Source organism: Bos grunniens, chromosome 2 (assembly GCF_055505025.1).
Source record: "Bos grunniens cultivar Pamir isolate PY7600 chromosome 2, Bosgru_T2T1.0, whole genome shotgun sequence".
Classification (NCBI taxonomy): domain Eukaryota; kingdom Metazoa; phylum Chordata; class Mammalia; order Artiodactyla; family Bovidae; genus Bos; species Bos grunniens.
The window spans coordinates 30,367,994-30,393,852 of NC_141166.1; the positions used below are offsets into that span (position 1 = coordinate 30,367,994).

The 25,859-nt window shown below is 52.1% G+C and overlaps 1 protein-coding gene across 1 annotated transcript; it reads right to left on the minus strand.

The window, feature by feature from the left end:
* Nucleotides 1-235: 235 nt before the first annotated feature.
* VIL1 (villin 1) lies at nt 236-24,305 on the minus strand. Its single transcript, XM_086340101.1, has 20 exons — nt 24,257-24,305; nt 19,308-19,393; nt 18,919-18,993; nt 17,449-17,645; nt 16,738-16,846; nt 16,453-16,563; nt 14,747-14,949; nt 14,553-14,631; nt 14,275-14,373; nt 13,418-13,571; nt 12,748-12,848; nt 12,523-12,660; nt 11,779-11,937; nt 9,587-9,766; nt 8,377-8,522; nt 7,567-7,711; nt 6,929-7,117; nt 5,289-5,357; nt 3,778-3,918; nt 236-838 (listed from the first exon to the last, which is right to left on the minus strand). The coding sequence occupies exons 2-20, from the start codon at nt 19,380-19,382 to the stop codon at nt 725-727; spliced, it is 2,484 nt and encodes an 827-aa protein (XP_086196227.1). The 5' UTR covers nt 19,383-19,393; nt 24,257-24,305; the 3' UTR covers nt 236-724.
* Nucleotides 24,306-25,859: the final 1,554 nt, after the last annotated feature.

Consider the following 25,859-nt stretch of genomic DNA (forward strand, 5'->3'; position numbering starts at 1 on the left):
ACAGTTTGTAAATCCAACATTGGCCTAAACTGTGTTCTTCCTTTGCCTTACTATTAAGAGTATCAGGGAGAAGGTGAAATAGTGTTGGCATTTCGTACTTGCTGTTAGGCCCCTAGCCCAGGCCCAGTGGGTATGTGTTTCTCACTGGGTACTGGTTAGTGAGTGTTGTGGAACCTCCTAAATAGGGCCATCACCTGGATCATTCAGCTCTTCCAAAGAACAAGTCCCTTTAACTTATCACCTGAGGAAGGCAGTAACTTCCTTCTATGTTAAATACATGTAAATTTATTTACGTAAATACATGTGAAAAAGAAAAGCCATTACTCTGGGAAAGATGTAAAACTGAAAAATGCTTCGGCCCACCTGCCGTAATTAAAGATGAGCCATAATAAAGCCCTAGGGGAGGCTCTCCATAACTGAGGTTCCATGGAGTGCTGGGTTGCTCGTCTCAGAAGGGAAAGCACTAGAGCAGAAGGCGTTGAACGTGATGCAACACCCCTGGATAAAAAACAATGCAGCCAGCTTCCTGAGAGCTGAAATTGGGACCACAGTCTCCTTATAGAGGAATCATCTTTCTGGAAGAACAGGTAGATTACTAAACAAGCGGCATCACCAGACTGGGTTTTCACTTCAGTTGATTCACTTCAATTTACTGATACCATTAATAATGAAGCTCTGCAAGCAGGGTAGGCTACTACTTTAAACTACAAGCTACTTTTGCTTCTCAAAACAGTCCTTTTTCTTTCTTGAGGTTTTGTTGCTTCCATCGAGGCAGAGCCCAGAAGGCAGAAGGAGTCATCCCCAAGGCCCGGGTGAAATCCTCAATGGACAGGTGCTCCTGGAAGAGGAGAGGGACCAGAGGGTCAGCTCCTTGCTTAGAGTTAGCTCTGATGAGTCACAGAGGTGTAGCATAGAAATCAGATGACGAGCAAAAAGAGGCAATGTGGTGAGGGTCAGGAAAGGGACAGGGAGGGGGGAGGTGGCATTTCTTTTCAATCTGGGGCTGTTCTGCTCTGTAGGATTGCCCTGGAGAAAGTTTCTTTGACTCCTGCAGAGAGCCCTGAATTGAACAGCTGCTTTACGGTTAACACCTGTAGGTGGAGTTCAAGCCCAGGTTGCACGGAACAGCTTCTTAGTAAACACCTTTAGATGAAGTTCAAACTCAGGTGGATCTGAAGCTCCAGTTTTCTAACCTGTTATCCTTTGCCTCCCACCTCGGCATTTTCTGCTCAAGGCTCCTGGAGCCTTGAGCTCCCCAATCCCCCAGGCAGGGTGGTGGAGCACTTTGTTTTGGAAGAAGGTCCCTGACAGCTATGGTTGTGTCCATGGTCTGCAAATGCTTTAGGTGCCCTCTGTCCCACCCAAGCTGGCTTTGCAGCTTGGTTGAGACTTCTGGACTCTGACCCCCCAGGCAAGATAGCAGGGACTGCCCATCCCAGTGGACTTGTATCTTTCCACTGGTCCTGTTGTTGAACCCTGCGGTCCTGCCAGCTGATTACTAGCCTCACCCATGCCCACATCCGCCTCTCTGTGGTTTACTCATGGGTACTCGGATTGCCCTTCTTGCTACTGCCTGCAGCGAGACCCACCAGCCCACTGTTCACTGTAACTGGCCCTCCCTTCTGAGTTTGGAGCAGCCAGAGAGTGTGTGCACTCTCCCAACTTAGCCTGGAACCCTCAATTTTTCTATAAGAATGCACACTACTCCCACAATTTAATCATCGGTGACAACAAAATTTTTAAAAGAATTTAAGCCTTTCAGTCCATCCTAAAGGAGATCAGTCCTGGATGTTCATTGGAAGGACTGATGCTGAAGCTGAAACTCCAATACTTTGGCCACCTCATGCAAAGAGTTGACTCATTGGAAAAGACCCTGATGCTGGGAGGGATTGGGGGCAAAAGGAGAAGGGGACCACAGAGGATGAGATGGTTGCATGGCATCATTGACTCGATGGACATGAGTTTGGGTAAACTCCGGGAGTTGGTGATGGACAGGGAGGCCTGGCGTGCTGCCGTGCTGTGATCCATGGGGTTACAAAGAGTTGGACAAGACTGAGCAACTGAACTGAAGCCTTTCAGACCTCTTCTACCATGGTGGAGTTGTCTTGACTCTGTTTCTTATATTCAAAATTAGTGATCTATTTACCTTTTTTTAAAAAGGCTAATGTATATTTTATTAGATATTGCAAAATTCCCCTCTACAGGGGTAGTAACATTCTGCCCTCACAGCAAAATAATATATGTTGTTCCACAGCCTTACCAACAAAGTACATGGTCATTATTTAGCCTCCTTTAAATCACCTGGCCCAATAATACTGGCTACCCTTCCCTTTAGAAATACTTTCTGTGTGTTACGTGGTATGACAGGAAGAGTGGGACTCAGAAGACCTGATTCTTGCTCTGACTCGGCTACTAACTGGGAAAGTCACTTCCCTGCTCTGGATCTGAGTTTTCTGAGGTGTAAAACAAGCAATGACAATAACAGCTTACACATACAGAACACTTCCTGTGGACCAAGGCTGGGGAAATAGTATTTGTAATATTTTTAAGAATAATATATGCTATTAGGATCATCCCAATATTACAGTGAAGACACAGGTAATGCATAAAGGGGTCTAAAGGTGACAAGGAGGATGCACATGTTCTAGAAACAATACACTTATGTGTATATTGGGCCCAAACCCATAACAGACTCAGATGTTCCTGGAGGAAATAGCCAACTCCCATCTATAGGTTCCTTAATTCATTTCTGAGGCTTCTTTATGGTTTATTGTAACACTGGGGAAATTTTCTCTCAATACCCTCTCAAGCTAGATTTGCAGTCTATTTTGGATCTTCATGAACAGAGAATGAATATTAGAAATGTGTTTTTTAAAACATGCCCTTCTTGCCAAACTCTCTCCCCCAAAACCACACAGACAGCAGCTGCTCTCCCTGAGGGACCCTGTGCTGACTCGTCTCCTCCCCGGCACGCCTCTGAATTGCCAGCCTACCATACACATAGTGATATTCCAACCTGGATGTCTCCCCGGTGCCACTAAACTCATGATTGGCCCTGTCTTAAGCTGGGTCTGACCCAGGGTTTTTTTCAATCTCAGAAAATGACACAATTACCCCCCCTCTCATGACATTTATCCAGTCATTACCAAGTGTTGCTGATTTAACCTAAATACTTCTCGAAACCATCTCCACCCATCCCCACCCATTCTTGGGCTTCCCAGATGGGGCTAGTGGAAAAGAACCTGCCTGCCAGTGCAGGAGGTATAAGAGACATAGGTTCAATCCCTGGGTCGGGAAGATCCCCTGGAGGAGGGCATGGCAACCCACTCCAGTATTCTTGCCTGGAAAATCCCATGAACAGAGGAGCCTGGCGGGCTACAGTCCATAGGGTCACAAAGAGTCGGACACGACTAAAGGAGACTTAGCAAGTCCATTCTTCACTGAGCAACTAGAGTGGGCTTTGAAAAATGTAAACCTGACGGCCATTCCCTTGCTTCACCCATAATAGCTCCCCTTGACTTTTAGGGTGGACACCACCCTCCCCAGCCTGACAAAAAAGGTGCTGCCCAGTGCCCCCCTCCACCCAGCAGCTGCCCCTTCCCAGCTCCACCCACCCCTTGCTCTGGCCATCTTGCCCTTTCACCCAAGCTGTGTTTACATCCTACTTCTGGGCTTCCATGTATACTGTTCCCTTCTCCAAGAATATCCCACTCTGCCTGAATAATTCCCATTCATCTTTCAAGAAAAAATCTCTGGCTAAATCAGGCCCTGACCCACCTCCCTTCGGCTGGGATCCACGCCCTCAGGAAGCTCCTCTGTGGGCTTGTTCACCAGCTGCTCCAGGGGAAAGATGGGTAGAGGTCCAGAACTGAGGTTGCTGTTAGCATTGAACGCCTCCGGTTTAGAGCTTGTGAGCTCCTGGGGAAGAAACAGAAAACGTTACTTCAGCCGGTTTGTGGCTGCCTCCCAGGCTGCATTTTTCTCTGAAGTCATCAATGACCCTAGGGAACCTTCAAGAAGCCCTCCGTGGAGTTCCTTGGCAGTCAAGGGGTGAGGACCCAGCACGTTCGCTGCTGAGGGCCCACATTCAATCCTGGTCAGGGAACTATGATCCCTCAAGCTGTGCAGTGTGACCAAAAAAATATAAGCCTTCCATGACCCCTGCCTCCCACTGTCCACATACGTATACACACACTCTTCATAAGAATATGGCATACTGGACAGGATCCACAAGCTAAAGCTTGGAGGTCTATATTCAACCAAAGCTGGTTGGCTCTATGACCAGCTTTGAAAAACACGTAAACAAAACTGTTTTGTTCTATGACATAAACTTCTCTATGGCTAGCGCGAATGTTCGAGGTCTACCTTGGACATTTATGACCTTTCTCTTATCTGATATGAAACTGTCAACCATAAATTCTCTTAGCCTTGACCTAACTACCTACGCTTTCCTGCCTGCACCATCAGTCAACCAAGAAGGGTTAATAGTGCCATGGGGTTCCCAGGCTGTGGGTGGGTCCGAGGAATTCACATGTTATCTGCTGATAACCCCGGTGTGCTTGGGAAATTGTTCTCATGTACTGGCCACAATTCTGCAGGTCTACTTGGTCTTATCCCGCCTGCAAGCCTGTGAACATCTTTGACTTCATATTTCCACATTCTAAGCCTGCAGGCTGAACATATCTCTATGAACTAACTGAAAGATCGAAGGAGAAGGTTTTTCTACCTGGAGAAGGGTGATGATAGTAGAGAAATCATTACTTCTCCAAGTATGGTCTGAGGACTAACTGGATCAAATTACCTGGGCCCTTTGTGAAAAACACATATTAACAGGTCTCAACCCAATTCTACAAACCAGAATTTCAGGAAATGGGACTTTGGGATTTCCTTCTTTGTGGATGGGGGGGCACGGCTTGTGGGATCTTAGTTCCCTGACCAGGGATCGAACCTGTGCCTCCTGCAGTGGAAGCACGGAGTCCTAACCACTGTACCACCAGGGAAGTCCCAGAATCTTCATTTCAATAAGCTTCCCCCACCCCCAAATTCCCCATCACCCAGACTCTTACACATGATAAAATTTGGGGACCATTTCACTAGGGAATGGAGGAGACAAACCCACGCAAGACACTGAAGTTAAATAACAAGAAGAACTTCCAGGAGAAGAAGGAGAAAATGGTGGAAAGAAAGCAGAAGACCCTGGCACCTTCTCTGGAGCTTTCTCAGCTTTCATGGGTCTAACCACTGTCAGTGGACACTGTGGGGGCCCCTGCCACCTGCCCCGTACTCACAGCAGTGATCTGGCTCCAGTCCCCAGAGTTTCCGAGCTCCGCCTTCAGGTCCTCATAGGATTTGGAGTTCTGCATATAAAGTAAGTGACAAATTAGACCTGGGTTTCAGCAGAGGAGACAGGACCATTTTCCTTCAGGCGTTGAAAGAAGGCTGCTCTAGGGCCGAGGGGCGATGAGAAGGGGAAGGGGGAATCAGGGGGAGGCTGGAGGCTGTCCCTGAAAAATCAGGTTGGATGGTAAGGATGAGCATGAAGGGCTGACAGGTAACTGGCTGGGGCAAGGGACTATTTGCCTCGCTCAGCCCACCACGGAGATGGAGAGTATGATCTTTCCCCACCCTCTGAGTTTAAGAAGCTGCATGCAGCCTTGGAAACCCTACCCACACTGTGCGGGACTCAGGGGTCCTGAAGAACTGGGGAGCTCCCCTCAGAGCCTGGAGGGGACACTGTCACAGAGGAGTGAAAGGAATAGAGAGGACCTTGGCTCCATGGGGAGCCCCATCTCCACATCCCAGGACTTGGCAGCAAGCATGGCACATTATGAGTTCCAGCTATGCTGACAGCATGAACTAGTGAGTACATGAATGAGTCTGAGAAAGAAGCCGGCACAGATCTGGGTGGGGGAAGACCTGCCAGAGTTGTTGATGTGGGACACTGACCTGGGTTTGAGAAGTTCTGGACACATCTAGGTGTGCAGACTTGAGATTTGTTGGGCTCCCTCATCAAACACTTGGCTCATCAAACACTGATTTTTTTTAAGGCATTTGAGGAAATTAAGCTCTCAGTTTCCCTAATCTCATCTGTTGTGCCAATTTTGTGTACCCAAAGCCACCAGGGCAACACTCATTCTACCTTAGCTTTCCTTCCTCCTGCAGAAAACCTTCACTGTGATTTGTGGTTTAGTCACTAAGTCGTATCCTACTCTTTGCGACCCTATGGACTGTAGCCTGCCAGGCTCCTCTGTCCATGGGATTTTCCAGGTAATAATACTGGAATGGGTTGCCATTTCCTTTTCCATTTTGAGGACTTGCCCTCTGCTTCTCTCTGGGGCCTGTTTAGGAAAATTCTGTGGAAGTCTATTTCATTGTTCCTCAGGTCAGGACCACGTAGGACCCATTTTGCTTAGAATTTAGTGCTGGAAGACACATATTTAGACATGTAGAACTGATGTGTTTGGAGGACCCATCAATGCCATCTCATAGAAGTTTCCACAATGATGATGGACGTTCTTTTTCTGTGCTGTCCAGTATGGCAACCACCAGCCAGCCACACATGACTAGTGAGAAATGTGAGAAATCAATTCTTTGATTTTGCTTAATTTCAATTCATTTGCATTTAAATAATCAGTACAGCTCTTCCCAATAATGTCCCAGGAGCTTTGAGCTAAATCTAGTGTACAAGCAAGACACTGTCATTAGCCTAAATTTTTGATGGACTTCCTTCCCTCTCCCTTACCAGGGGGCCTCATAGTCTTCCTTCAGCCTTACTGTCCACTCTCAGTCTCTTGAAGCCCCTTTACAAATACATCACAGGTCATCTATCCCAGTGAACAGAAAAACCCAGGAGTCTACCCTGGCCTCCTCGCATGTGCTATGAAGCATGTGCTGGGGTGGGAGGACCAGGTGGGCTGGGGCCACTCACATTCCACTTGAAGGGATCCCAAGCCAGGAACCAGCCTGTGAAGGTAGGGGGCTCGTGCCCTTGCTTCACCACAATTATGGGGGTCTCAAGGTCCCGGCCGCCGGGGTGGGTCTTGAGATATTCCTGCACTGTGGTGGCTGCGGCTTTCTTCTCGTCCTCATTGGCATTCTTCCCAATCCAGAAAAAGACCTATGGAGCATCCCAGAGTCAGCCTCCCCTGCCCACCCTCGGCTCACCCAGGCTCAGACATCCTGCTGTGGACCCTGACCTTAGGCAGGCCCCATCCGGCCTTAACTTTGCCTCTGGAAATTGGGGTTGGACAGATGCCCTCTACTTCGATATTCTGTAGATGTGTGACTCCCAGCCTCTTCAGAGCCAAAGACCCTCAGAAACACTCCTCTGCCTCATAAAATCAACTGGACTTTGGGAGTACACGTCGTGCCCTGCAGCCCCACTGGGCATCCTCCTCTCTGACCTGCCTTCTTCTTTCTTATGCTCCTGCTGTTCGTAACACCAATCTCAGAGAAAATGTATATGGAAGCCAAGAAAACATCAAACCTTACCTATCCTTAAAGCCACTATTTATTGGCCCTGGGATTAGGGTGGTCGGAAGGGCGGTCCCCAGGCCTCAAAACTACCTGGTCCCAGACATCTAGCAGGAAAACATCTTCCTCTTCCAAGTCATCCTGATTGAAGTCAGGGATCTCTGTGGCCAGGAAGCGCCCAGTCTGGTTGGAACATTCAAAGAGCCGGGGAGTGATGACCAAGTTTTCCTCCTGCAGCCTGCAAGGCGGAAAGGAAATTGTGTTGGAAAGCTCATCTCCTAGAAAAATGTTCTTTCTTCTGATCACACCAAAAGTCCCCCATCCTACCAAGAGTCCAGGAGCCCTCCAAAGGAGAAATTCCCACTACTCTCCCAGGACAAGCATTTCAGTGGGCTCTTCTATAGTCCTGTTAGGAAGTTCTTCCTAATATCTTTCCTCTATCGCTCCTGCTGCTAATATAGTACATGTCTTTTTGCTTTTGAGGAAATGGTGGCTCATGGACCTTCTTCAGAAAACTAGGCTTACAACTTGTGTTCCTCAGCATCTGGTCCTGTGGCAGCATGGAAAGTCAGTGGCTGATGGGGCCCTGGCATCTTCCTCCCAAAGGGCACACCTAGAGTCCTACCCCTCTCTTTGAGCTGCCTCCTCTGGGTGTGCACTCCCTTTGCAGGAAATATCCACCCCAGGCCCTGGGAATCCCACAATAAGTAGCACAGACACAGCCCCTGTGCCAAGAGGCTCCCAGAGCCTCGGCTGCCCCTTCCTCATCTGGTAGCCCTGTGAGCCCGACACACAGAGTCCTCAATCCACACCTGCTGCAGGGTCTAGGTGATGTGGGTAGAGGTGCTGGGAGGCTCTCCAGCCTCAGAAGGTAAGCTGGAGGTCGAGGGACCTGGGAGTTACCTCTTGGTGCTGGCATAGGGGGCCTTCCCGCCCAGGGCCAGCCAGAAGTTGGCCGGCTCCTGCCCCTCCACCACCACTTGCTTCTCAGTCCGGGAGACAGTGTCAGCAACCATCTTGGCCATCTCCCGCTCATCTCCACTGCAACCCTGGAAAAAGGGGGGGTGGCTGTACTGGGGGAGTCCACCTCCAGTGCCCCGCCTCCCCCTCCTTCCACCACATTCACTGGCCTAGAGCTCCTGGGCCTGAGAGACTCTCCTGGATCAAGGCCCTGTGCACACAGCCCAGCGTCCTTGATGCTCCAAAGGATGGCAGAGGAGACAAGTGGATAGACCCTCCCAGTGGATAGGCGGAGGCCTCCAAGAGACTGAGTCCTCATGATAGAGATAAAGGGGGAGGCAGCAACAGGCACACACAGGGAGAGTCAGAGAGCCCAAGACATAGAGACAGGGGACTTCCCTGGTGGTCCAGTGGCTAAGACTCTGTGCTCAAAATGCAGGGGGCCTGGATTTGATCCCTGATCAGGGACCTAGAGCCCACCTGTTGCAACTAAGATCCAGCATAGTCAAATAAGTAAATAAATATTTTTTTTAAGGGACTTCCTTGGTGGCATCGTGGATAAGAATCTGCCTGTCAATGCAGGGACCGTGGATTCGAATCCTGGTCCAGGAAGATCCCACACGCCACAAAGCAAATTGACTCGTGCACCACAACTACTGAGCTTGAGCTCTAGAGCCCAAGAGCCACAACTAATGATCCTCTGTGCCACAGCTACTGAAGCCCTCAAGCCCTAGAGCCAGCAGATCACAACTGCTGAGCCCCAGTGTTGCAACTGCTGAAGCCCGTGCGCCTAGAGCCTGTGCAAGAGAAGCCACTGCAATGGGAACCCTGCGCACCACAACCAGACAGCAGCCCGCATGCAGCAATGAAGATCCAGCGCAGCCATAAATAAATACAGCATTGTGCACGTGTTGATCTCAGGCAAGGGTTAAAAAAAAAAACATGAAGACGGACCAACACAGGGACAGACAGGAGTCACCAGAGACAAACAGAATGAGAAAGACCTACTCAGACACAGAGGCAGAGAGGAGGGATCCAGATCCAGTGTTGAGGAGGTGGGAGGCGGGGCCAGAGGCAGCTGGGAAACCAGGAGGCGGGGCCTATGGGGGGGCGGGGGGAGTTGGAGGGGGAGGCCACTCAACTCTGCACACACCTTCCCACACCACAAGTAGCAGCAGGACTGAGTCTTGAGGATGAAGACGTCGTTGGAGTTGAGGGAGGCGGCCCGGGGTGAGACCTCAAAGGCCTTGGTGTTGTTGGCGCTGGTTCCTCGGACCTGGAATAGCCGGGTGGAGGGCACAGGCTCCACGCTGTTGGCCCGGGATGTGCCTCCCTGCAGGGAGAGATGGGCAGGAGTAACTTACCAAAGGTGGTCCTCTGATACACCATCACCTAACTAGTCTTCCCAAAACATTGCTTTGGTCACGGGCACTCCCCTGCCTGACAGCTTGGTTCAGACTAGAACCATTCTAGGTCTACAGACCAGAACCCAGCTTTCAGGGGGTCATTTGAGGCCTCACATGAGGAGGCAACCTGCCTTTCCAGGGTCACTCTCAGCTCTCCAAACCCTCCATTTAGCTCAGCCAAGCTTCTCATGATTCCCCACAGGGCCTTTCCCCGGGGCCTTCGTGCTGGCTATGCCTCTGCATCGCCTTCATTTGACCCCTGCGGAGCTGTGACCCGCCCCCACCCCCCCCCCCAGTGTCAAAATCTCCTCCCAACCCTCTTTCCACCATGGACTCGGCCTGTTCACTGATCACTGTATTCACGAGTCCCTTTGAATGAAACGTATTTCTGGCATTTAAGCACACGTGGAACAACAGACTGGTTTCAAATCGGGAAAGGAGTACGTCAAGTCTGTATATTGTCACCCTGCTTATTTAACTTATATGCAGAGTACATCATGAGAAATTCTGGACTAGATGAAGCACAAGCTGGAATGAAAATTACCAGGAGAAATATCAATAACCTCAGATATGCAGATGACACCACCCTTATGGCAGAAAGCGAAGAAGAATTAAAGAGCCTCTTAATGAATTGAAAGAGGAGAGTGAAAAAGTTGGCTTAAAACTCAACATTCAGAAAACTAAGATCATGGCATCCAGTTCCATCACTTCATGGCAAATAGATGGGGAAACAGTGGAAAAAATGACAGACTTTATTTCTGGGGGGGCTCCAAAATCACTGCAGATGGTGACTGCAGCCATTAAATTAAAAGATGCTTGCTCCTTGGAAGAAAAGCTATGACCAACCTAGACAGCATATTATAAAGCAGAGACATTACTTTGCCAACAAAGGTCCGTCTAGTCAAAGCTATGGTTTTTCCAGTGGTCATGTATAGATGTGAGAGTTGGACTATAAAGAAATCTGTGCACTGAAGAATTGATGCTTTTGAACTGGGGTGTTGGAGAAGACTCTTGAGAGTCCCTTGGACAGCACGGAGATCAAACCAATCAATCCTAACGGAAATCAGTCCTGAATCTTCATTGGAAGGACTGATGCTGAAGTTGAAGCTCCAATATTTCGGCTACTTGATACAAAGAACTGACTCATTTGAGAAGACCCTGATGCTGGGAAAGATTGAAGGAAGGAGGAGAAGGGGACGACAGAGGATGAGATGGTTGTATGGCATCACCCACTCAATGGACATGAGTTTGAGTAAACGCCAGGATCTGGTGATGGACAGGGAGGCCTGGCATGCTGCAGTCCATGGGGTGGCAAAGAGTCAGACATGACTGAGCAACTGAACTGAACTGAGGCACACCCTGCCTTGGACTGTTGATTCACTGCTCGTTCAGCAAGATGGTAAGCAGCATTAGCATGGCATTCTTCTCCCCCTCGGTCTTTGCAGAGGGCTGTGTACTTAGTAAGTGTTCAATAAATAGGTTATTGCTAAAGGAACGCAAGAGATGGCTATTTCAACAGGGAAGTCTGCTCCAGGTTATTTGACAGCCTGGATGGGAGGGGAGTTTGGGGAAGAATGGATACATGTATATGTATGGCTGAGTCCCTTTGCTGTTCACCTGAAACTATCACAACATTGTTAATTGGCTACACACCGATACAAAATAAAAAGTTAAAAAAAAAAGGTGCCAGTGCACCTTAGGTTCATCATTCCGCACATCTATCCAAAATAACTTCTTTTTTCATCTAAAGAGGAGTTGGGGTGTAGAGAGTAGTAGTCTTATACATGCTAAGTGTTTATTAAATGGATTTTTAAAAATATTGAGTAGTTGTTTCTATTTCCATTGCACATAAGTGATGGAGCCTCAAACAGTCCCCTCCCAGGGGAGAGGACTTCCCTCTCCCCTGTTTCCTGGAGCCCACCCCACCTCACTGCCGCACCTGGTAGACCACCATGCATCCCTTGAAGATGGACATGAGGTGAGGTGGCTCCTTGCCCATCGGGACCCGGATCTGGACCGGTTCATTGTTGTACTCCTGGTCCAAGATGACGGCTTGATAGGCGGAGGCTGTGATTTCATCCTGACTGGCCTGGCTGCCCTGGGGATGTGCAGGGTGGGAGGGGTGAGGTGAGGCCAGCTGCCAGTTCTAACTTCATATCCAATTCTGACTGGCCCTAAACCCAACTGTCTTCCCCACCAATCCCCACCCTGAACAAAACCAAAATCCACCCTCCCAACCCAGACCTCATCTGTGATCCCAGCCCCACACCTAATCTTTCTCCAGCCTCAGTCCACCCCAACCCACCTTGACCCCCAACCTCCTCTCCCGCTTACTGCACCTTTCTTGAGGAAACACCACGACTACCCTCCACTCACCCCCCAGCACCCCCAGACATCTCCCGCTCCCTCGCATCTGGACATAGAAACCCAGTCACAGCGGGTGAAGAGAAGGCACAGGAAGCCATGGAAGTTGGAAAGGAGACTCAGAGAGCCAAAGGGGAAGGGTTGTGAGTGGGGCTACCCAGCGTCAGGGGGATCTCCCAGCCAGAGCAGTTCCAAAATGGAAAGCGGGTAAGATATCCACACCAGAGGTATTCAACTCAAGGGCGATGGCCGCTTGGCAGGGGTATAGTGAAGTGGGGTTGAGCAGCTGCACTCTAAACAGGGTGGAGTGGGGCCTGACCTGCCAGATGTAGAGCAAGTAGTGCGGCTTCTCGTTGATGAAGTAGGTGTAGAGCAGCAGGTAGCAGTCGCCCCCAAAGAAGTGGCCAAGCCACTTGGTATTCACAGGCACCAGCTCTAGGTTCTCGATGCGCCACATCTGGGGCCGGTACCAGGCTAGTGTGAGGTCCAGGACAGACTCCACCAACCCCGCCCCCTGGCCCGGGCCTCTCTCCCCCTGTCATACCTGCACCTCCCCACTCCCATCGTCCACCATCTTCTGCTGGGCAGCCACCTGAGGCTGGACATGCATGGACATGGCATCAAACTTCACCTGTTCCACCTTGGCTGGAGTGAGGGGGGAAATCATGACACCCAATGTCACCAGCTGAGTTCCCCCAGGTTCTCACAACAGCCCTGAATGGGAGCTGCAATTCTTAGACCCATTTTACAGATGACGAAACTGAGGCTAGAGAGATTCGGTAGCTTATCCCAGGTCACACAGCTAGCCAGTGGCAGAGCTATAACACAGAACCCTATCTCCTTCCTGTAAGACTCATGTTTTGTCCGGGCCTCCCAGAGCAGCCACGGGAGGGACATTTTCTCCTCCCCTGGGTGCGTGGCATGGAGCTTGTCCTTAGCAAATATTGTCTGGAAGACTGGAGATGTTTGGGTTTGGGTTCTGAGGAGACCTAACACTACTCCAAATGAAAGGTGAGTTGTTCTCAGCTCCCTTTTTGTGACAACTCTTAAGTTTATCCAAGTCCCTTTGTGTCCACGCCCCTCCACCTGGGGAGCCCAGAGTCAGGGTGCAGTGTTCACGAGAGGAGTGCTCAAGGAGGGCAGGAGGCAGGTCCAGCGCTCTCCTGGCCCCACTGCCCGCTTCTGGCCCCACCCCACCTCAGGCCAGCCCTCACCCACGGAGCCCACGGTGTGGGTTTTGCCTAGGCCGGTGGTCCGGTTGGGTACTGTCCACTTCTGGAAGAGCTGCTGAAAGACAGCTGACTCGGCCCCGTCGTTCTGCAACTCCACCTGTGTGCTCGGTGGGTACTGCTTCGCTTTGATAAAGTTCTGGGACAAGAAGGAGGAGTCTGGGGTGTGTCCCTCCCCCAGCCTCCACCCCCCAACAGGAGCCAAAGCCTGGCTGTAACCCTAATCAGACCCACCACTAACCTGCCCTGGCCCCAAGCCCAAGCCAGACTCTATTCACTGGTCCCAGTGCTGACCTCAAACCTAACCCAGCTGACTCCCACCCCAGGTCACACCAGACTCCACCTCAAACCTAACTCTGACCTCAACCCTGAATCTAACTCTAACCCCCAAACCCACTTCAGACCCCTCACTCCAAGGCCAAATCTGACCCAAACCTGACTCCAGTCTCCATCTCCAAACTTGAGCCCAACCCCCAATCCAACGTTGACCCCCAGCCAGTTCAGGATTACTGACTCCAGCTCCTACAATGACCCCAAACTCTGACTTGGCCTCAGCCCCATGCTGACCCACCCTGCTTCTTGTAAGGAGGCTGGCCTCCGTTTCTTTCTCCCTTTTCAGAGCCAAACTCAAGGTGCAAGCCCTGAGGAGGCTCCCTTTTTGTGACGATTCTTGAGGTCGCTGGGTGGTTGGCTTCCTGGGGTGCAGAGAACCCTCAAGATGACACCCCAGAGCTAAGTCAGCCCCAGAACCATCCCTGGCCTTTGGCCCCCACTGCCCTCTCCCTGCTGGGCGGCCTTCTCTGCCCCTCCTCCAAGTTCTCCTCCTCGACGCCCAGACCCACCAGTGCCTGGTTCATGGCTTCCTTCTTCTCCTGGGCGTTGGCATTCTTCCCCTTCCACACATAGATCTTTAGGCCTCCCTGGTCCAGGATGTAACAGTCCTGGAGGCGGGAGAGAAAGCACAGGGCAAGAGCCTGAGGGCGCAGGCTGGGGGAGCTGCAGACACAGAAGTTTGCCTCTTGCGACCCCACCCCAACCACCCCAGGCCCCTGGTGGAGAGTGGACAGGGGGCGGGTGGGTGATGGGGAGCTGGGGCTGGGGGCACCCCGGACCTTCTCACCTCGTGACTGAGCAGGTCTTGTGTGAGTGGCCGCGTGGCGATTTCTCTGACCACCACCTTTCCCTCTGAGTCAGACACACTGCAGGACAAAGATGCGGCATAGACAAGGAGGATGCTGGACACTCGCCCCGGGGTCTCCTCCCCCAGGAGGTACCCCCTGTGCCAGGAGGAGCCCCATGCAGCCGGGCACTCACTGGTACAACTTGAGGGCAGCCTTGAGGGCCGGCTCCACCACCGTGTCGGCCACGGCGGCCTTCAGCTCCTTCCGTTGGCCCAGCACGTGGTTCATGATCTCCATCAGCTGTGGTGAGGCCTTCTCGTCCTCCCCGTCCACCACACCCACGTAGGTGCGCCCACCCCGCTCCTGGTCGCGGATCTCCTTAGCCAGGTTCATGCCCTGCAGGGAGGCCCCGGGACGCATGAAGGCTGGCGGGGGCGGTGGGGGCGGTGGACAGGGCAGCATCCGCCACCCCAGACCACACCTGGAGAGCCCAGCAGCCCCAAAAGGGGAGGCACCTGCCCAGCGCTTCCCTTTCAAGGAGGGGACCAGGCTTTGAAGATGTGTGTCAGGAAGCCAAACTAAAACCTCAGGAAGAGCAGTCTTCTTCATGAGCAAGAGGGGGTCTGGTGAGGGGGCGGGACTTGCCAGGCCTTTGGTTTTGACATTGTTTGAAATGTGTGATTTTGCTTCAAAGTTTTGCATGAGAGGTGAGCCCTGAAGATCACAGTCCTGTCTCTTTGTCCCAAAGCCATGTACACACACCCTCACACACTCACACACACACAAAGCCTCACATGGGCTCACACACATGTGCACACACACACACACACACACACACACAGCCTGGCTCACTCTTTCAGCCTAGCGTCTCCTACCCAGTTCCCGGCCGTTCCACTCCGGCCCCCTCCCCTCTCCACGGCTCCCTTCACCCCACTGCCCCCCTCGCCAGGCCCACATTTCTGTTTCCAGCCTAGCCCTATTTATCCAGCTCCCAAGACAGCCCCATTTTAAGATGCCCCAAACCCAACCTTCATTTTCTCCCCAACTCTGTTGCTCCCTGATCTTTCCATTTGAGAAAATGGGACCCTACCCATCCCCACAAAAAGCACAACCTTTGACTTCTGTCTCTCTCCTCTCTTGTCACCCCCAACCTGACATACGTCCTGTGATTCCACCTTCCCAGCCCCCTCCTCACCTAGGCATGTGCCCTCAGCTCCTCCTCTCCCCTCGCCCCTCAGAAGTCAGGGTGCCCTTCAACGGCATCCCAGGCACTGAGAACAAACCTCAACCCTGTCACATGGCTTCCTGACCACAGAGCACATCCTTTGAGACACCCCCACCCTCCTTTCCAAACTCCCCAAAGTCCCCGTCTCGGGCTTCGTCTGAGCTGGAAGGTTGTCTGCCATACACCTCTCTCCTGCCTTAGGGCCCGCTCCTCCCCACCCGCCCTCCTCCCAGAAGCCTTCTTAGACCCCTCCGAACCCTGAGAGCCACACTCCCCACCCCTCACTTCTCCAATATTCCCTTCACATCTGTCTCCCCTCCTGGATGGCCCACTGGACGCCAGAGCTAGGGCAGGGCTCTGCCCATTTCATTGACCACCGGCTCCCAGTGCTGGGCACAGCATCTGCCACAAGCAGGGACTCATCAGACGTTAGTGGATCCACCACAGTGCATGCATGCGGACTCCTACACGCATACCTCACTGCATACACATGGAGACTCAGATTCACCTTCAAACATAGCACCCCGGACAGTCAGGGAAGAGAGCGCTGAGGAAATGGGGGCTGGTGGAGGCGTGGCAGCAGTCTGGCAAGTTTGGGAGGGAGGCCAGGTGCTGGAGGCAGGAGCAGGGAGGAGCAGCGTGCGATCTGGGGGCTGGGCACAGGGCAGGGTTACCCTGAGTCTCTCCATGTGGTTACTCTCCGGCCCATTCCACTGTATGATGAGCTTCCCAAGGTCCAGGAGGAAAACATCCCCACGGTTGAAACTCTTCCAGGACATCTCCACCTGGGGAGCCATGGGGCAGGCACAGACCCCACTCAGATCCTGTCCATCATCCATCAATCTCTCCCCCACCCCTTCCCTGCCCCTCACCCCTCCTCAGCCTCTGCCCTCCGCCCAGACAGGGCAGTGGATAGGAGGAGAGGAGGCTGTGCTCCCTGAGCCCTGGTTGATGCCCACCTCTCCGGCCACCACATTCCTCTTGCCCTTTACGTGGAGCAGCCGCTGGATGTCATAGGAGTTTGTCTCGACTTGCTTCATGCCAGAAGCCACGCCCCCTTTCCGGATCCTGTGAAGAGATGTGAACTGACCCAAGGCAGTGGGCTGGGAGGTGTGACAGACCCCCCGTCCTCCCAGATCCTGGGGATGTGGTTGCCACGGGGCCCATTTGAGGGCTGGGGCTGGGAGTAAAGGGGTGCCTGAGGCCTTGGGGTCACAAACCCCAAAAAGGCACTCACTCTCAGGGCCATGCAAGTGCAAGGTCACTCTATCGCCTCCGTTTGCATGACCCTGGCCGTGAGTGCCTCCTTGGACTTTGTACCCTAGGTGCCTCGCTTGCCTCACCCTAGTTCTAGCCCTGCTGAGAGGCCTGCAAAAGGTGGGTGCATGGTAATGAGGCCATGTGGAAGGACAGGACAGGGGGACTGAAGCGAAGGGAAGAGGGAAAATGCTGAAGACAGAATTGTGTCTCCTCCCAAACTCAAGGCTGAAGACCAAGGACAGGGCAGCAGGAGAGATGGGGGTGGGGAATGGAAAGGTGAACAAAAATTACCTTCATGGGCTCCCTGCAGAGCCTCAGGCTCCCTTTCCAGCCCCAGGTCTGCCCCCCAGCCTCAGGTATCCCTCCCAGCCCTGGCTCCATTCCCGAGCCTGTAGCGTGCACCTCCGTACACAATGCCCTTCTTGAAGTAGCCTCGGAAGGTGTCACTCTCGTTGCCCTGGACCTCACGGTGCTGGACGGCCCGGCCCTTCAGAAAGTCATCCATCTGCGTGGTGTAGATGGCAGCCGCCCCTTGCTCGTCCTGGGACGAGGCCTGGCCGATCCAGTAATGAATGTCATAGGACAGGTTGCTGCCTGTCTTGTGGATCTAAGGAGAGAACACGTCCAGTGGGCCCAAGGCCCTGGGCTCCCACAGTCCTCTCCCTGCCTCCCTGCTTTACATGGTCTCCTGAACGTGTGGGGCCAGCACCACAGGGGAGCTTGGCATGGAGAAGTTCATGGGACGAGTGGTCAGGAGCCCTGTGTTGTTGTAGTTCCTCAGACCCTCTGAGACATGGGGCAGGTGTCTTCCCCTGGGCCTTGGAAATAACTTGGTTGGACTACGGCAGCATTTTCCAAAATTATGTGCACAGACCATCAGAGGTCTAGGAGGTGACTTGGTAGTATACAGTGAGATGACTTTGAAAATTTTTTTTTGTCCACCCCTCTCAGCATAGGGGATCTTAGTTCCCTAACCAGGGTAGAACCCACGTCCGCTGCAGTGGAAGTGTGGAGTCTTAACCAGCGGTCCTCCAGGAAATCCCTGATTATGGAAATATTTTATAGCTACTTTCTGTTTGTGAAACGGGATACTGCTTTCCATTTGTGATAATGACACTGAGTTAAGTTTTTTTTATATGAAACTTTTAGTATTTTATTCATTTTCATAGTTTTACGGTATTAGTAAAAATAATGGCCATTATAAATAAGTATAAAATGGAAGTTGATGAAAAAATAATCCCAAGTCTTCCTTGACTCCCACCCTCCCACCAAAAAACTAGATAGTATATGGCAAATATCCTTTTCACATATTATCTTTAGGCATATATTCACTTTGTAGTGGTGGATGGTTTAGTCGCTAAGTCGTGTCTGACTCTTGTGATCCCACAGACTGTAGCCTGCCAGGCTCCTCTGTCCATGGTGTTTTCCGGGCAAGATTACTAGAGTGGGTTGCCATTTCCTTCTCCATGAGTTAAGTTTTTAAATAAATAGATTTAAATTTTAAAAGTGAATCAGTAAAAGTACAAATGCATTAATGATACAGGATGCAGAAGAAACCAAGACAGTCAAATGAAGTTGACTGTGGATTTTGGGAACATGGACTCAAAGTAGGGTGACATCCCACCAGTTCAGAAGCTCGTCCAAGACTATAAATCCACAGAGGGTCACCCCAGCTGGGAGCTCAGTGGTTCAAGGGCAGCAATTGGCTCTTAGATCTCTGACCCTCTGGTGCTATGGCTAGGCTGGGAACGCCCACTGAACACTATCTTGGGATGAAGCTGGGCAGCAGTGCCCATTGCCCCCAGCTTCCCGGTTCCTCCTGCTGCTGCCCTAAGCTTTGCTCTCTGCTGCGCCGCCTCCCCTGCCCATTCCCCACTCACAGCCAGGATTACATAGCAGTCACCATCGAAGAAGCTGCCAAAGGAGTTGGAAGGAACAGGCACCATCTGCATGGCCTAAGGAGAGAAGGGAAGTCAGAGGGTTTGACCACCCAGGACCCCCAGCTTCCCTGCCTCCCTTTAACAGAACGGAGAGTTGGGAAAGGAAGAGCCAGGAAGAGAGCACGAGAAAACCGACCAGGAGGGTGGATGTGAGGAGGGCGGGCCGGGAAAGGAAGGAGCAGGAGGAGGGGTCGATGCCTGAGGACAGGGCGGGGATGGCACCAGGGGCTCGCAGGCCAGCAGGGCAGGGTGGAGGACAGTCAAGCCTTCCTCGCCTCAGTCCATCCCCGGCCTGCAGAGCCTGCCCTGTGACCAGGCAGTATCCTCACCTCGATCCTCCATATCTGCACCCCAGGCGTGGTGATGTTGAGGGAGCCTTTGACTTGGGCGCTCAGTTTGGTCATGGCGGATGAGCCTAGGGGAGAAGTGGTGTGGGAGCAAGAAGAAGACCTGGGAACCCTGGCTTTCAGGGGCCACTCTTCCAGCCCAGCCCTGGAGAGCTCCTCTCTCTCCAGGGCTCAGGGCTCTGAGAGAAGGTCCCCACCCTGGGCCCTGACTGGCCAGGGGGGTCCCACCTGGCTCTGATCTTGTCACTCTTGTTCAAACACCTTTCCTGACTCCCTATCACCCACTGAAAAAAGGTCCCACTCCTAAGCCTGGCACACAAGGTCCTTCTTGATGCAGACCCAAACGATTTTTCTGCCTGAAAATTTTTGATCAAAGTCATGCCTGGCTAAAAAATACATATCATACTGAGTTGTTTTTTTTTTTTTTAAGCAAAGAATAAACAAGGGTTGAAAAGTATACATGCTCAAAAGAATTGAAGAAAAACAGGTGTTCAAACAAAACTTGTACATAAAGTTTCATAGCAGCTCTATTCACAAGAGCCAAAAGGTGGAAAGAACCCAAATGTTCATCAACAGATGACTAAATCAACAAACGGTGGTCTGTCCACACAATGGAGTAGTACTCAGCCATCAGAAGAAATTAAGCACCATACGCCCTGCATCGTGGGTGAACCTTGACCAAGATGCCAAGTGAAAGAAGCCAGACACAATGGCCCCATTTTGTGTGACTGCATTTACATGAAGTGTCCAGAACAGGCAAATCAATAGAGACAGCATGTGGTTGTCAGGGGCTGCGGGGAAGGGAGGAATGAGAAGTAACCCCTTGTGGGTGTGGCGTTTCCATTTGGGATGATGAAAATATTCTCAAACTAGACAGCGGTGATGGCTGCACAGAATTTTGAATGTCTTGAATGCCCCCTAATTGTATGCTTTAAAGTGGTTAAAATGGTAAGTCTTATGTTCTGTGTATTTTATCACAATAGAAAAGTGTGTGCAGCAGTTTCCTATTTCTTGCTACCCCCAACTCTCAACTGAAAGTGAAAGTCGCTCAGTCATGTCCGACTCTTTGCAACCCCATGGACATTAAATTCCATGGAATTCTCTAGGCCAGAATACTGGAATGGGCAGCCTTTTCCTTCTCCAGGGGATCTTCCCAACCCAGGTCTCTTGCATTGCAGGTGGATTCTTTACCAGCTGAGCCACAAGGGAAGTCCCAAACCCTCAAACACCCCTCAATTACTGTTCTGGTGGCCCACAAGATGTGGACCCCACCGGGGTAGGGCCCTGTTTGTTCAGTGCTGAATCCCCAGCTTCCAGCTCTGCTGGAACTTTGTTGAGTGGGTGTGTGGGTAGATGGTCAGGTGGTTGGGTGGTTGGCTGAGTTTGTGGGTAAAAGTAATTAAGTGGATGGATGAGGGAATAAATGAGTGAATGAATGAATGAATGAACCTTTCCCACTGGGAACCGCCCTCCACCCACTGAGCTTGAAGAAATCTCTCCCCTATCTTCTTTCATGCTCTATTTTATGGCTCTTTTCCTTTGACCTCTAGCTATATTCTCTACTCCAAGTGCTCATCAGAATTGCCTAGGGAGCTTTAAACAACACTGGTGCATTGATGCTCAAGCTATCTCAAACCCCCAAGGATTCTGATTTAATTAGGCCAGGGTGGGGCCCAGGCTTGGGCACTTTATTTTCTGCCTTTGGGGAGGCAAGCCAGAGGTGCTTTCAAAACTCCCCAGTGATTCCGATGAGCTAGGGAGGAGAGTCACTTGTCCCCAGTAATTTTTGTCCCAGGTTTCCTGCCCCTCCCTCCCAGTCTGGAGGCCATCGCATTCCCCACGGAGTCTACCACCCAGCCTGGCTTGGAGTTGCCCTCCATGAATGCTCCTTGAACCGATGAATAATGAATGAAAGATTATGTGGCCCCCACCACCGTGCTCTGACAGCTGGAACCTACCTAATCTCTCCTTTCACCTGGACTCTGAGTCACCCCTTGGAACAATGACCTGGTCTTTACTGCTGATAAACTCCCTCTTCCGACTCCTGAAGGGTGACCATCCTCTCCCTGGCATTGTGGAATCTGGGGACAACGTCTTCCTGCCCAGTCTCTGATTAGCGCCCCCTCCAGCAAATTAGGGCCACCTGCTGATGGCCAGCACTGCACCTGTAGGAGCCCCTAATGCCTGGGTCCTGTCTGATATCCCTGTGGGTCAGGGCCTCCTCCATGAGATATTTCTCAATCCATGGAGACCTCAGGGTTCCCAGGACTCCTTGTTCAGTTGAACCAATTTGGGTACAAATGAAGAAAACGTTTCCTCTTATTTCAATCACCACTTTTGCCCATATCCCTCTTTTTGCCAAAACAGACCGACCCTCACTAGCTGTGCGAACATGGTGTGTATCTTCACCCATGAGGTTGGCAGTCGACGACCAGGTGATCCCTAAAGTCCCACTGGGGGAACTCCCTGGTGGTCCAGGGGTTGAGAATGAACTTCCACTGCAGGGGGCACAGGTTCAATCCTTGGTTGGGGAACTAAGATCCCACGTGCCATGCAGTGTGGCACAAAATAAATTAATGAAAAATTACAAAAAAAAAAGTCCCATCAGGAATGTGTTCTGAATCTAGGAGGGACCAGCAAAAGCAAAAGAGGACAGACAAGATGAGGCCCTTCTTATCCATCAAAACAGTGGAGACTCAGGGGAGCAGGGGTTTGAAAAAGTTGGCGCTCTGCCTCCCTAGAGAGAAATCAGGACTGGGGACCTCCAGCAGCCTGAAGAGGGAAGAGGTGGGCAAGGGGATTCTGGGAGAGCCACCCCAAGAGGTGGACTCACACTGCAAGAGTACCCCATGGATACTCGCCAGCTGCTCCTGCCTCGTAGATGCTGGTTAGAGCAGATGTAGATGCTGGTTAGAGCAGATGCCTCTGTCCCACAGTGCCCCCACTCCAATGGACCCTCTCCAGCCTTGCATCTCCTGAACTGCTGGGAGGAGTAGGGGGCCCATGCTGACTCCCCGTTGCCCATAGCACAGCCCTGCCCTGGGTTTGAATATGTGATGTCTTCTCCCTCAACTTGAATTCACTGGCTCCCCCCTCACTCCTGGTCCCCGCGCTCCTCTGTCCCCACCTCACCAAAGGGCACAATCACTCCCGGACCCCGAAGTCAGCCATTGGTGCACACCCCGAAACCTTCCTTCTCCTGCCCTCCAACACACCCCCATCCCTCTCTGCTTCTGGTAACAGCACACCATTCACTGGCCCTGGCCACACCCACCCGCCCCATGCTGCTTCTCAGTCTCCCCTCATGTCCCTTCTTTTTCCTTTCATTTTCCTTTCCAATGCACTCCCCACCATTCTTCACTTGGCCAACACTCCCAAGCTCTTCTGGTCTCAACTTAGGTTTCATTTATTCCAAGATGCCTTCCTAGAATCCTCAAGTTAGACGAGAGACCCCTCCTCAGGGACCCCAAGCCATCCTGGCCAAAAAATGCCTCTCTTGGTCCTCTCACCACAGGATGGTGCTAGGCTCTGTTTGTAAGTATGAGGTTCTCAAGGTCAAGGACCCAGACGCGTTTGTCTATGTAACCCCCAGCTCCTAGTACACATGCATGCTAAGTCATTTCAGTCATGTTCAGGTTGTGGCAGACCGTATGGACTGTAGCCCACCAGGCTTCTCTGTCCATGGAATTTTCCAGGCAAGAATACTGGAGTGGGTTGCCATGCCCTCCTCCAGGGGATCTTCTCAACCCAGGGATCAAACCCGTGTCTCTTAAGTCTCCTGCATTGCCTGGCAGGTTCTTTACCCTAGCACCACTTGGGAAGCCCCCCAGCACATACTAGGTGCTCAATAAATATTCTTGAAGCAGAAATACTGAACTGTAGAATGAAAGGAGTGGCCCTTCTTAGGGCCATGGAAGAATTAGGGTTCCTGCTGTCCCCTGGGTCCCATCTTCCCTTTATAAGTGCTGCCCCATGGTCCTGGGAGTTCGGGCTCCAAAGAGCTCCAGAGTGCTCCCACTGCTCTCTGTCCCTAGTTATGCAGTTCTGAGCAGGACAGGGATGTGGCAGTATTCGAAACGAAGGACAAACTGTTGCTTTGTTAGGCCAGTGAGAGCAGAGCGAGTGACATATGCCAGCCCTCCAGCCTGCAGACTCAGCCTCACCCCCACCCAAGAGCACCTGAACAGGCTTCCTGGGAAGCGGGTGGTCAGTATGTCCCAAGATCCCCACTCCCCTGCCCCACCTCCTTTCAGCTGAATGGGGCTACAGGGTCTGGTGAGGCTGAGGGGATGGGTCCAGGGGAGGAGAGATGGGATAGCATGCCTGCAAGGGCGGCCGAGGGTAGACGGGGCCCGGCCCTGCCACCACCAGCCCCCTGCCCCTGCTTCTGTCTTTGCCCATTCCATCCCTGATGCCTGTTGCTCACACTTTGGTATCCAGGAGACAAGAGTGCTGAGGTCCCAGGAGTGACAAGGAAATGGAGATGCAGAGAAAAAAACCATCTCAGATGAGGAAGAAATGAGCAAAAAGATGGTGGGAGCCAGGGGAGGGGGAGAGGGAGGTCAGGGTGACAAGCTGCTCCCCGATGGCCCAGGACTGGCGGGTTTTACATCTACAAGTCCTCAGATTCTTCTCTGTCCAGGGCGATCCGGGCCAGGTGGCACCCAACACAGGGTGGGGACCGATGGCAGGCAGTGGGGTAGGAAAGGGCCGTTGTCTGGGGTGGAAGCTCCACTGTCCTTCTTTTGGAGGCCTGGGAGGCCACCCTGTGCTCCCTGCCCTTTCCAGACTCTCCAGAGATCCAAGCCTCTCCCTCACCCCCACCCCAAGAAGCTGCAGGAGGCCCCAGGCTGCCCGCGGCCGGAAGCAGCCGACCCGGTCCTGCCCTCTCCCACCACCTACAGTGCTGGGTCCCCGCAGGGTGGCCTTACCTGTCTGGGGGAGGCAGCTGCCACCTGGGAGATCTCAGGGAGTTGTGGCAAGCTGGCTGGAGAAGAGCGACCTTTGTCCCCACCGCCCCCCCCCTTCTAGGAACTGCCTTCACCATATAAGGGAAGATAGGGCCCCAGGGAGAGAGGGAATGGGCGAGGGGGTGGGGAGGCAGGTGGCCGCCGTGTCCCTGGGAGCCAGGAGCCCAGTGACTGCCAGACACCCACAGCCGAGGGGCCCCACCCCTGGGTCCCCAGCGAGCACCCAGGGATGGGATACGTTTCTGCCTGGGGCCCAGATGCTCGCTGCAGGTGGACAGCACCTGCCAGGAAAGGTAGGGGCACCTGGACCCTTCATCCTACCAAACCAGAGGAGCAGTCTCCTCCGTCCTCCTTTCTCCTTTGGGGGAGTGACCCAGGGGTGAGGGAACAAGGATTTAGGGCCCTTCAGGACTGACGGGACCCTAGCACCCCTAGAGGTCGCTCGCTCGCTCCAAGGGGCACAGAGCTTTTCTTGTCTGCCCCTTCAGAGGCGCTGGCTCCTCCTCCAGCTTTTATGAGCTGCAATAAACCGGTTCCTTTGGACTCTGCTCTGCCGTTCTCCCCTGAAGCCACGTCTTGCATTTCTGAACCCTGATCCTAGGGGGCTTCTCGCTCAAGATGGGAAAGGAACCAGTCTCACTCAGAAGTTAGCATCACCCCCAAACTCAGCCCCCTGGGCAGCTGTCCCTCAAGCTCCACCTCTGCAGAGATTCTCCTGTCACCTCTGCACGGTGGTCCTTAGGGAGGTGAGCTGAAGTGGGCGGGGTGAGGCCAGCTGCTACTTCTGGCCATACTTTCCCAAGAGTTCTCAAGACCAGATGTACACGTGTGTGCACATCTGTGCATGTGTGTGCAGGTGTGCGTGTGTGAGCTCATGCAGTCTGGTAAGAGGAGTAAATGCAATTCAGGTGCTATCTGGTTTCTTTAAAAGCACCTTTTTTGTGTGAATAAAAAGTATATGTTCAGGACTTCCCTGATGGCCCAGTGGTTAAGACTCCACACTTCTACAGGGGGTTTGATCCCTGGTTGGATCAAATCTGCCTCACCCTTATGGCAGAAAGCGAAGAAGTAAAGAGCCTCTTGATGAAAGTGAAAGAGGAGGGTGAAAAAAGTTGGCTTAAAACTCAACATTCGGAAAACTAAGATCATGGCATCCAGTGCCATCACTTCATGGCAAATAGATGGGGAAACAATGGAAACAGTGAGAGACTTTATTTTTAGGGGCTCCAAAATCACTGCAGATGGTGACTGCAGCCATGAAATTAAAAGATGCTTGCTCCTTGGAAGAAAAGCTATGACCAGCCTAGACAGCATATTATAAAGCAGAGACATTACTTTGCCAACAAAGGTCTGTCTAGTCAAAGCTATGGTTTTTCCAGTGGTCATGTATGGATGTGAGAGTTGGACTATAGAGAAAGCTGAGCACTGAAGAATTGATGCTTTTGACCTGTGGTGTTGGAGAAGACTCTTGAGATTCCCTTGGACAGCAAGGAGATCCAACCAGTTCATGCTAAAGGAAATCAGTCCTCAATATTCATTGGAAGGACTGATACTAAAGCTGAAA

What these genes read in the sequence shown, in the direction of transcription:
- VIL1 (XM_086340101.1), bottom strand. Translation starts at nt 19,382, where the DNA reads ATGACCAAACTGAGCGCCCAAGTCAAAGGCTCCCTCAACATCACCACG. An exon ending in AAGACCTGCTCAGTCACGAG is followed by an intron (nt 14,374 to 14,552) that starts GTGAGAAGGTCC and finishes TCCCGCCTCCAG; the next exon opens with GACTGTTACATCCTGGACCA. An exon ending in GCTACTTGTGGTGTGGGAAG is followed by an intron (nt 8,523 to 9,586) that starts GTGTGTGCAGAG and finishes CCCTTTTTCCAG; the next exon opens with GGTTGCAGTGGAGATGAGCG.